This window comes from Micropterus dolomieu, linkage group LG12, assembly GCF_021292245.1.
Source record: "Micropterus dolomieu isolate WLL.071019.BEF.003 ecotype Adirondacks linkage group LG12, ASM2129224v1, whole genome shotgun sequence".
NCBI classification, from domain to species: Eukaryota; Metazoa; Chordata; class Actinopteri; order Centrarchiformes; family Centrarchidae; genus Micropterus; species Micropterus dolomieu.
In genome coordinates, this window is record NC_060161.1 from 38,807,420 (window position 1) to 38,818,756 (window position 11,337).

Genomic DNA, 11,337 nt, shown 5'->3' on the forward strand with positions numbered 1-11,337 from the left:
CACTTTGACTCCTGCGTCCTCTGACCTGAAGCCTGAAACACGTTTTGCTTCCTGTTCCAACGTTGAGTTTCGCTTCACGTCAGTGAAAGTCGACCTGCTGCGGATCAATAATCAATAATCACATCAGCGATCAGTCGACTGCTGGTGCGTTCAAGGACGCTCTCACATTAAACAGTCAGTACATTTAAAGTACTTTCTACTTCCTGCGTTATCAATCTACTCCACTACATTTGTTTGACAGCATTAGTTACCAGTTACTACACACAGTTAGATTATCAATACAAAATACTATACTTACACTACACGATGAAGTATTGTTGGAGGTTAAACTACCCAGCAGGATATAAAGTCATTAAAATCAGCTCCACCTTCATCGGCTGCAGCATTAAAGTGATGAACACATGAATGGATCAATACTCATAATCCAGTATTATGTGTTCTTCTGCACCATGAGTACTTTTACTGTTACTTAAATACTTTTATTTAAGTAAGATTTTAAATGCAGGACTTGTACTTGCAACTATAACAAGTTATATTTCATTAAAGTACCTCAGTACTTTAATCTCTGGTCTGTTTGTTTTCATTAAGTTAACTTTCCACATCTGCATGAACCTAATTTGTACTTTATGGACAAAATCAATGTGTAAAACTCAAACAATAAAAATAATTTACATAAATAAAAACAAGACAAGCACAAACGTAGAGTAAACGGGCTTTTTTAAGATTAGTGATCAGACCTGAGAGTTTTGTCCCATGTTCTTGTGTCAGATGATGTTTCATCATTAACTCGGGTGTGGTCAACTGAGGAAGTGGTGAGGTCATACTTACATCAAAATAACGCAAGTATTTCTACTCGAGTACTTGTTTTAATAAAGTATCAGTACTTCTACTATACTCTCCCACCTCTGCCGTGTACTTTATTCAGTAGCAGAACACCGGCGCTGATCTGAACATCAGATAATCTCTAATCCCTGCGATCATCTGTCCGTCACACAGATCCAACACTTCCTGTCAGTTTGCATCTCTGCGTCCTGCACGTTTGTTCTGAGATAACAAAAACAGCAGGAGACCAACATCAGACAGAGAGAGAGAAGTAAAATGCTGCGTATTAATAACAAGGTTTTACTGAGCCTGTTGCCGTGACGTCAGCAGAAACACAAGGAGGTCAAACTGAGGTCAAACAGCTGGAAGCCACCTGATCATGTGACGGGAGTCTTTCCTACAAAATAATCCTGCGTTTCTACACGTTTATATTCAGTTTGTTCTCCGACAACAGGCTCAATAAAGTTTCAATAAAGATTCAATAGAGACAAACGGAGTCATTTACTGATATTCTGTTTTTACAGAATTTACAAAAGTGAGGACATTTTGTCCCGTCCTCACATCTTCAAAGGAAGACCAAGGCCAGTTTCAGGTCCAGGTTTCAGGGTCCAGGTTTCAGGTCCAGGTTTCAGGGTCCAGGTTTCAGGGTCCTGTCAGTGAGGGTCCTCACAGGAACAGGAAGACAGCGTGTGTGTGGCTGCAGTATGTTTTTCAGTGGGATTACAGATTATGTCAGCTCAGGGATTACAGGGTCTGAATACACTCACTCACATCTGAACTGTACAGAATAATAAATGTCTTCACAGAACTGATCGCAGAACGTTCTCCAGCTCAGAACCCACAAATCTAGAACCTGTTGCAGTGAAGTAAAGTAACCGTTGTGTCCTCAGAGACGTTTCAGGGTCGTGTCGGGAACACGGACTAAAAATCCACCACCAGTAAAACACGTTAACACCTGAACCCAGAACCTGAGCGCCTGGTTCCTGCTGGAGAACACAGAACCGCTGCAGGAACCCATGTGAGGGAGGAACCAAAAAGAGCCGTCTGTTGTTTACAAGAGCACGAAGGACTCGCTGAGGTCACCGGTGTCCAGATGTTTGTGTCCAGATGTTTGTTTGTTTGCTGATCAGAGTTAATCCTCTCGTCTCTGTGAGCCGTCAGACTGACCTGAGGTCAGTTTTATTCTTAACAATTTAATGAAGTCTGCAGTGATCAGCTGTTTGCCAACATCAGGTCTGATGATGAGTTCAAAGGTCAGTTATTGTAAATGATCACATCCCCACGGACATCTTATTTTTTCACTCAAAGAGCTCTGACACGTTTTGGATTCTGGACTCAACTGTTTGAGGTTTCGAAAGTTAAACTTGCATTAATTCATTTGTTGATCAGATGTGTAGATTGAAAAAGGTGATGTGAGTTTAAGAGAAACTCTCTTCTTTAAATCATGGGAAAGTAATGTTTCAAACTCCAACTAAAACACAGACACTTTGTGTTGAACAAGAAAGGACCAGTGCCGTGAAAAGAGTTCCTGACAGCAGCTTTTATACATGTAAACTGAAACTAATGTGGATCATAAATCCTCTTAACTTGAAATGGAAAGTGGTTTAAATGTAGTTAAGTTGTTTAAACTTGAAAGTGTGAGTTAGAACAAAGCAGAAATGTCTTTTAGGTAAGAAAAGTTTTCTTTCATTTATAAAGTAACAAAATATTTAGTTTTAACATAAAAGTATAAAGTTGAAACAAGTCATAAAATCTTCAATCAACTAAAAAACAACAACGAATGGAGTTAGATCAACTTTATGAACTTGTGAACTGAAACAAAGAAAATCATAACAAGAATGTGCTTGAATATTTTCAGAGCTCCACAAATGGCGGCGGAGGAAGCCTGCGCCAACCCGCGGGAGGAGCGTGTGAGGCCGGCCGCCGCCCGCTCACAGAGCCCTCTGCTCCCGCCGTCACACAGACCGCTGCAGCAACAACGGCAGAGGAAAACGCAGCTGGAAGGTTTTCATACCGCTTATCTGTCTTTACATCCTGAGCAATGTTCAAATGTTTTAACTTAAACCAAGAGACAGCTGTTTGTGGGTCACATTGAACATTACGTCGCTGTGACGACCAGCTATTTTGACTATCTGCAATGGAGACGGAGGACGGCGGGCCAAAACCGACTTGGGTCAAGTTGGTACCAGCGGTGGAGAAGGAGCTTTACAGTGTAGCTGTTGACTTTTGTCCACGACGTCAAAGGAGGAACAAACTTATTAAGGACAGAACAGGATCCAGAGCAGAGAGACGTCTGCTGACGCTGTCTCAGCACCAGCAGGTGTCGCCATGGTGACTGAATCAGACACGTGGAGCCAGTGGCCGGCTTCATGCTTCACTTTAATGATCAACAAAACATCAGACGACATGTTCACAGTAACCACAGTAACAGTGTGCGTCAGGCGGCCCGCGGGCTGTAGTACGGCAGCGCTCTGACGAAGGCGTCCAGCCGGCTGCTGAACAGCTCGCTGTCCAAACTCTGACCCAGCACGCACACCGGGTTCTTCACGATGTACTCCACATACAGCTGCGAGACAGAGAGAGACGGATAAATCAGGTTGCTTCCTTTGTTTCTCCACATCAGGATCATTTAAAAGTACATTTTCTACATGTTTCTCCACCTCTGCTGTCATGGTAACGCAACGTTACACCAGGGCTGGTTACTGAAACCCAGTGCCAATATGGAACCGGTTCCTTTACGGCCGGTATCTACTGGACCCAATTGGAACTTAAATTTCGGCGCCACTTAAATGTGTCGATTTAAATATTTTCCCTCTGAGACGACAGACGGTCTTTAGTTAAGCTGCAGTTTGATTTAAAGAGTTTTACATTTTAAAAAAGTCTCTCTTTAATGTCGTCGACCACAAGAATTGTTCCAGGCTCCGTTTAGGCAGCTGAATAGTAACAAACCCAAACACCAGCTGAAAAGACTGAGACACAAATAAAAACAAGTTACTACATGAAGTACGTGGTACTATGGACATTACACAGTAGAATGTGGTATTTTAAGTAGTATTTTCAGCTCACTGTCCTGAACACGTTCAGAAATATCAGAGACACAGAGAGTAAACTGATCAGCTGTCTTTATGAATCAATCAGCAAACGACTGTGTTCAGTATTAACAGGTTAGTCTCTCTCTGTGTCTCTCTCTCTGTGTCTCTGTCTGTCTTACGTTGCTGTATATGTGCTGCAGCGTCTCTCTGGCGTTGGGGACAGACAGGTCTGTGTTCATGACGAACCTCAGTCCACTGGGAGTCTCGTAGTAATGAAGACGATACTTGCTGGTCTGAAAGGACAGGAAGCCCTCCTTCCTGAGGACAGACAGGCTGCTAAGGACCAGAGACAGACAGGGAGACAGACAGACAGACAGGCAGAGAGACAGGCCTCTACGGACCACAGACAGACAGGGAGACAGACAGACAGAGAGGCAGAGAGACAGGCCTCTAAGGACCAGAGACAGACAGGCAGAGAGACAGACAGACAGACAGGCAGAGAGACAGGCCTCTACGGACCACAGAGACAGACAGGCAGAGAGACAGACAGACAGACAGGCAGAGAGACAGGCCTCTACGGACCACAGAGACAGACAGGGAGACAGACAGACAGGCAGAGAGACAGGCCTCTACGGACCACAGAGACAGACAGGGAGACAGACAGACAGGCAGAGAGACAGGCCTCTAAGGACCACAGAGAGAGACAGGGAGACAGGCAGACTGCTGTTGTGAAGGATACATGTCCACAGGAGACATCTTGCTGACGAAGGAGCGGATGGAGAACAGCATCCCATACATCAACTTAAACTCCTGCAGAGACACAGACACAGTTTCACTTCCCCCAGACTCAACGGACCTTTGATGGTATTTTATCTATATTAAAGCTTCTGTCCTCTCACCTCGTCCTTGGAGATCCCCGCCTGCTTCTTGCGGTTCCATTCATTATAATACAGACAGCTGCCGTTACGGTCAAATATGTACAAGTTATGGACCGTCATCTGAAACACACAGGTTTGAGACCGCTGGTAAAGTCGGCCTTAAAATGACTGTTTTTTAAACGGAGTCTGGTTCACCGCTCAGTTCAAACGGCTGAGAAACGGCTGGAACAAAATTTAAATATCACTTTTAAATAAACGCCTTTCTTACAGGCGTATATATCTATTAAAAGGCAACAAATCGCCCTATTTAGTATAATAATGAGACATTTTGCGGAGCAGCAGCAGATGTTTACCTTCTCTTCCTGGTTCCTGCGGAGCTCAGGACCCCGCTGCAGAGGTGTCCGCTCACAAGCCGCAACAAAACTGTTTCAGAGTTTTATGTGTTTGCGTTTGACTCATATTGGAAAGAGAAAAATATGTACTGAAATCTATCGTGCTGTTTAATTACAGATGTGTCGGTGATTTTGTCGGTAACTCATGCAAAACGCTAATCGCTCACGTTAACGGCGGTTTCTTCAATAACAGCGCATGCGCCGTGCGTCCAGTTCATACTAACAGAGACAAGATGGCGGCAGCAGCAACAATGATGCCGTACTTTGGACAGAAAGTTTCGTCCAACAGCGACCTGGCCCCGGACTGGACCAGCCAGGAAGTCAGCACCGGGGTGAGTACGCGGGCTGTGGGGACCGGGTCGGACCGAACCGGGTCCGGTTCTGCTCCGTTGGAGGGTTTTTATCCTGCGAGCAGCGGCTGAATGAGACGGCACTTCTGCGGCGGCTAACGGCTGCTAACGGCGGCTAACGGCGGCTAACGGCTGCTAACGGCTGCTCTGTTACAGTCCGGACCGGAGGAAGAAACCGGGCCGAACCGAGCCGGACCGGGATAGACAGCGTCCCGGATTTAAGTCTGAAACAGGAGCTGGTTCTTAAAAGTGACCAACATGCTCCGTTAGTGTTTATCGCGACAGTAACGCCGTTAACGGTGTGAAGTTAAATAACAGCTGCTGGATATTAGTTTAAATAAATTAAGTCTCATAATAAATGCTGTGTCCGATAATGAGCTCACTTATAAACCAGAGTGATGATGGGCATCAATCAAACAGGAATGTCCCGTTCAGCTTCATCTTACATGTGACAGATCAGAGACTTCATCACATTGAAACGTGACCAGTAGAGACGCCACCATAATAGAAATCTAGCAGTCGATACCAATAAATGTCCGTGATTCTGGATACCACGGTAAAACAAACCAAACAATAAATCCATGAACTTCAACACCCACTCCTTTTTTTAATAGAAACATTTTAACATTACTAAAAAGAAAGGCGGTTTGGTGTCAGTATGTTCATAAATGAGCAAACTGATGAAATTACAAACTTACAATGTGCATATGTAATTGAAATGTTTCAGGCTGGTCTTTGTCTATACTGGCAGCTGTCTGAGATTTTTAGAAAACTAAACAGTTATTGATGATTGAAATGGATCGTAACGCCTCCTACAGGAACAGGAGCGTTGGACAGACGTTCAGTTCTTAGAGCTGCAAACTGCATCGTCATCTTTGGGTGATCAAACTGAAACGTCAGTCTGAATTAGTTCTCCAACAGAACTGGGAGAAATCCAGGCTTTGACACGGAGCTGCTGAAGGAAACAGTCGCTAAATAACTTTACACCGTTTTCATGCACGCCTGTTTTATGGCGGTGAGTAAAATGTTTTATGGTGAAAAAATAGCAGCCTGCTCTCATTGGCTGGTCAAGTCGAGAGTCCTCCAGATATTTTGCAGACGTCGGCGATGTGTCAGAAATGTGTCGGGGAGCCTCTTTGATGTGTCGTTGAGTAGTTCACACAAAGACTGGCGACCGAAATCGTGTAGTGTGAACGAGGCTTTACCGACATGTTTTAAGAATCGCCTTGGTACTGAAGTATAAGTTCTCGTGACGTCTCTACTGACCACACAACACTGAGGTCTCACAAAAGGGGTAAAATATGTTGCATTGTCTCACGTGCATCATTACATCACCCGGTGACCTGTTTGTCTCTCTGTGTGTCAGACCACCATCATGGCGGTGGAGTACGATGGAGGGGTGGTGATCGGCGCCGACTCTCGCACGACCACCGGGTAAGAACAACACAGGAGCGTGCAGCTGATCAAACTCTCTGTGAACACTCATTTAACCCGTCTGTCTCTCCGTCTCTCAGAGCTTACATCGCCAACAGAGTAACGGACAAACTGACTCCGATCCACGACCGAATCTTCTGCTGCAGGTCACTTCCTCCTCCAGAACTTCCTGTTCACAAACTCATATGTTGACGTATTCTCACTGTGATCAGTTCTCAGCATCAGGAACTTGTGCCGCTTTTCCACTGGACGGTTCCAGCTCAACTCACTTTGGTGCCCCGTCCTCTGATTCACATTGCAGATATACTACACGCTCAATGTTGTCATAGCAACGCTGCACGAAGCTGAGACACGATTCAAGTTTAATAACAAACTGGATCAAACTATCAAGTTCTTAAAGAACCATTAAAACACAGGAGTTCAGCAGATCTGGGGAACCTTCGGTCTAAAAGCACGGCCCGATTTCTAAAAACAAAATTAACGTTCTACTTGAGGACTACTTTAATTAAGGGAGCTCCGATCGTAGTCGGTCGATTATGGCTTTAACTGGTTTGATCGGTGCTCTCTAAAAAGGCTGATCAGATGATGCAATACTCGCCATCAGCTAAAATGGTTTCACTGAGCAGTCTTCAGAGCGAGCACCAAAGTCCTTTTCAGACAGGAAGCATTGATGCGTTAATCATTTACAAAGAGGGTGGAGCAGCAATCAGACAAGCGCAGTGTTGTGGAGTGACCGCTGCTGCTTCTTCTTTCTACTGAAGCTAGCAACAAAAACACAGGGCAGCTGCTTCCTCAAAACTTCAGAATTAAAACGCTGCTGTGGACGCAGAAGATCGTGTTTGTTATAAAAGTGTTTAAAAACCGTAGTAGTGTGGATGTAGCCTCACAAACATCACAAAGCGAGTCGAGCTGGTACCCTGCAACTTTAGAGAGAACAACGTTCCTGCAGAACTCCGTCCGTTTGGTGATATAAGAACTCAGGAACCCTTAGAAATAATCTTTCTTATGAAACCTAGAACCTTTTTATAGTAAGGTTCTAAGACTTTAGTGGAACCTTGTAGATCAGCTGTTGGATGTGTGACGTGGTTCTGTTGCAGGTCTGGATCAGCTGCTGACACTCAGGCCATCGCTGACGTGGTCACCTACCAGCTGGGCTTTCACAGGTAACGCACACACAGTTTGATTGACAGCCTCAGCGGCCAGTCAGGTGCTGTTGACCTTTAACCTGTCTGTGGTCCCGCCCCCAGCATCGAGCTGGACGAGCCCCCGTTGGTGGAGACGGCTGCCAATCTGTTCAAAGCGAGCTGCTACCGTTACAGAGAGGAGCTGTCTGCTGGGATCCTGGTGGCAGGATGGGACCGCAGGAAGGGGGGCCAGGTACTGCAGGACCCGTCTATATGTACTAATACACACACTGTGTATTTATATTGATTATCGGCGCCGATATTCAGCATTTTTCCAAAAGTCTGCATCGGCCACTTTAAAATCAGATGGCCGATATAATTAATTAACAAATCTCAGGAGTAACAGCCTATCAGCACTGACTAGTAGGGCTAAACGATTTTGGAAAATAATCTAATTGCAATTTTTTGTATTTTATTTTTTTAAATTAATATTGCGATTTAATATGCGATCAATTTTTAAGCTCTTTACCTTCTATATTATTCAAAATGGACAAGCAGTAAATTAGTGTTTAGTACGACCAACACAATATTAGATTAAACGTTCTTTCTTGTGAGTCAGGCCTGGGTTATGATCAAATCAAATTATTATGAGCAATGGTGGAGAAGTATCAAATTATAGCAATATGTGAAAGATAATTTGAGTAAAGTCATGGTATTAAATAATATATCATCAGGACAAGCTTAGTAATTCTCCGTCGGATGGGCCGACGATTTCACCCACCACCAAGTTACCCGCGGTGGCAGGTGCTACTTCTGCAGAGTAGTGAGCAGATCACTGTAGCTCACATAAGTTGACCATAACTACGCTCGTTACTCAGTCCTTCCCATACGTCCATTTATTTGTGGCAGCCCGCCACAATATCAGCGCCACATATTGATTTTTGTTGTTTTTTTCCTTGGCCTATTTAAAATCATTGTTCAAGAGTGGCTTGACACAAGGAATGCGACAGCTGAAACCCATGTCTTGCATACGTCTGTGAGTGGTGGTTCTTGAAACACTGACTCCAGCTGCAGTCCACTCTTTGTGAATCCCCCCCACATTTTTGAATGGGTTTTGTTTCACAATCCTCTCCAGGGTGCGGTTATCCCTATTGCTGGTCCACTTTTTTTCTACCACATCTTTTCCTTCCCTTCGCCTCTCTATTAATGTGTTTGGACACAGAGCTCTGTGAACAGCAAGCCTCTTTAGCAATGACCTTTTGTGTCTTGCCCTCCTTGTGCAAGGTGTCAATGGTCGTCTTTTGGACAGCTGTCAAGTCAGCGGTCTTCCCCATGATTGTGTAGCCTACAGAACTAGACTGAGAGACCATTTAAAGGCCTTTGCAGGTGTTTTGAGTTAATTAGCTGATTAGAGTGTGGCACCAGGTGTCTTCAATATTGAACCTTTTCACAATATTCTAATTTTCTGAGATACTGATTTTGGGGTTTTCATTAGTTGTCAGTTATAATCATCAAAATTAAAAGGAATGAACACTTGAAATATATCAGTCTGTGTGGAATGAATGTAAACATTATACAAGTTTCACTTTTTGAATGGAATTACTGAAATAAATCAACTTTTTGATGATATTCTAATTATATGACCAGCACCTGTATATCTTTTTTAAATAACATTTTTAAGTAATGAAATGAATTGGTAATGAAAAACCAATAAAAGGACGGATAAAGAACAGAAAGAATATAGTATCAATAAATATATCAATAAAATCCTAACAATATAAAATAAATACAATATAAATGGCAGCTTTTAAAGACAAAGTTTATGATAATTTATCACTTATAGTTAAGTCCATCTCTGGGATGGATCTCTAAGACATTTTTAATTTTAATTTATAAACATGACAATTAACTTTAATATTGTTGTTTTTAACAGACTTTGTGTTGGAGTTTGTGTTATTCTAAATTTTGAGACCAACAGCAAAAGGATATCGGTTCCACATATCGGTCTAATTGGTCACTAATAATCTGTATCAGTCCGGAAAAAACTTCGATCCCTAATAAACACACCTGAAAATAACACATCGCACAGTCCTCTTCCACTCCTCCATGTCGACATCTTGCCAGACTTCTAGCATGTCTCCAGACCTAAAGCCTATTGAGCATCTGTGGGACGTCCTCAAACAGAAGGCGGAGGAGCCCAAGGTCTCCAACATCCACCAGCTCCGTGATGTCGTCATGGAGGAGTGGAAGAGGACTCCAGTGGCAACCTGTGAAGCTCTGCTGAACTCAAATCTGGCCATTTTCACACACTGACTGTCTCTCTGCTCACCCGTCTGTGTCTCAGGTGTACTGCGTGCCTATTGGTGGGATGTTGGTGAGGCAGCCGGTGTCGGTGGGCGGCAGCGGCAGCACCTACATCTACGGCTTCATGGACTCCAACTACAAACCGGGACTGAGCAAAGACCAGTGTCTGGAGCTCACTGCTGCAGGTACACACTGCTGCTGCTGCAAGGCATGCTGGGAACTGCGGTCCACTGCAGGACTACTGGCTCTGACTGACTCTCTGTCTCTCTCCTGTCTTGTCTCACAGCTCTGTCTCTGGCGATGGAGAGAGACGGCTCCAGCGGCGGCGTGGTCAGACTGGCGAGCATCTCAGAGGAGGGAGTGGAGAGACGAGTCATACTGGGAAACCAGCTGCCCAAATACTCCACACACTAAACACGTTAATGTCCATTTTGTTGTGATAATAAAGGTTTCAGTCTGTCCCTGTCCTCCTGTCCTTCTTTAAACAGACTTCTACAGTTCTGTGGGTCCAGGATTAGCTTAGCTTAGCACAAAGACTGGAAGCAGGGGGAAACTGCTAACCCTAACTACGCCGTAGGCTACGCACGTAGCCATGCATTTATACCTGTGCGTCGGTGTCCCCGTCATTCTGCTATTACATCCCCAAACACTCATCGGCAGTAGCGCTACAGCGTCCACTGGGTTGACTTTTGCCGGTCGAGCAGGCTAACTTCCGGTTTAGCCCTTTGCTAACGTAAATGGGGGTAAAATTGTCTACGTGCGGCTGGTTTAGCCTTTTCAAATGTTACCGAGCGAATGGATCACATTCCGATAGTGAAATGAGTCAAATATATTGATCCAACTTGTTATAGTCGCCGTTTTGACCGCTAGTAAGTTACTTTAAAGCATGGGATACTTCCCGTTGGCTCAAAAGCATTGCGAGGCAAGCTACATTTTTGGAGGTGCCCCTGTTGTTTTTATTTAATTATTTGAGAGAGTAGTTTTTTTTTGTTTTTAAATAT

The 11,337-nt window shown here is 44.2% G+C and overlaps 5 protein-coding genes across 6 annotated transcripts in view; 2 read left to right on the forward strand and 3 right to left on the reverse strand.

Annotated features, from left to right (window-relative positions):
* LOC123980185 (zinc finger protein 260-like) overlaps positions 1 to 11,337 on the reverse strand; it is a 672,464-nt gene that overhangs the window by 582,069 nt on the left and 79,058 nt on the right. The gene's annotated exons all lie outside the window — the stretch shown is intronic.
* LOC123980191 (butyrophilin-like protein 2) overlaps positions 1 to 11,337 on the reverse strand; it is a 470,636-nt gene that overhangs the window by 429,119 nt on the left and 30,180 nt on the right. The gene's annotated exons all lie outside the window — the stretch shown is intronic.
* Positions 1 to 11,337, forward strand: part of LOC123980179 (zinc finger protein 271-like) — a 342,908-nt gene that overhangs the window by 196,906 nt on the left and 134,665 nt on the right. The window lies entirely within an intron of this gene.
* Positions 3,184 to 5,574, reverse strand: trappc1 (trafficking protein particle complex subunit 1). Its single transcript, XM_046064531.1, has 5 exons — positions 5,086 to 5,574; positions 4,754 to 4,852; positions 4,594 to 4,664; positions 4,034 to 4,172; positions 3,184 to 3,388 (listed from the first exon to the last, which is right to left on the reverse strand). Exons 2-5 carry the CDS (start codon positions 4,850 to 4,852, stop codon positions 3,260 to 3,262), a joined length of 438 nt encoding a protein of 145 aa, XP_045920487.1. The 5' UTR covers positions 5,086 to 5,574; the 3' UTR covers positions 3,184 to 3,259.
* psmb6 (proteasome 20S subunit beta 6) lies at positions 5,297 to 10,795 on the forward strand. The gene is made up of 7 exons (XM_046064519.1): positions 5,297 to 5,456; positions 6,841 to 6,908; positions 6,989 to 7,054; positions 8,006 to 8,071; positions 8,156 to 8,285; positions 10,377 to 10,521; positions 10,623 to 10,795. Exons 1-7 carry the CDS (start codon positions 5,358 to 5,360, stop codon positions 10,748 to 10,750), a joined length of 702 nt encoding a protein of 233 aa, XP_045920475.1. The 5' UTR covers positions 5,297 to 5,357; the 3' UTR covers positions 10,751 to 10,795.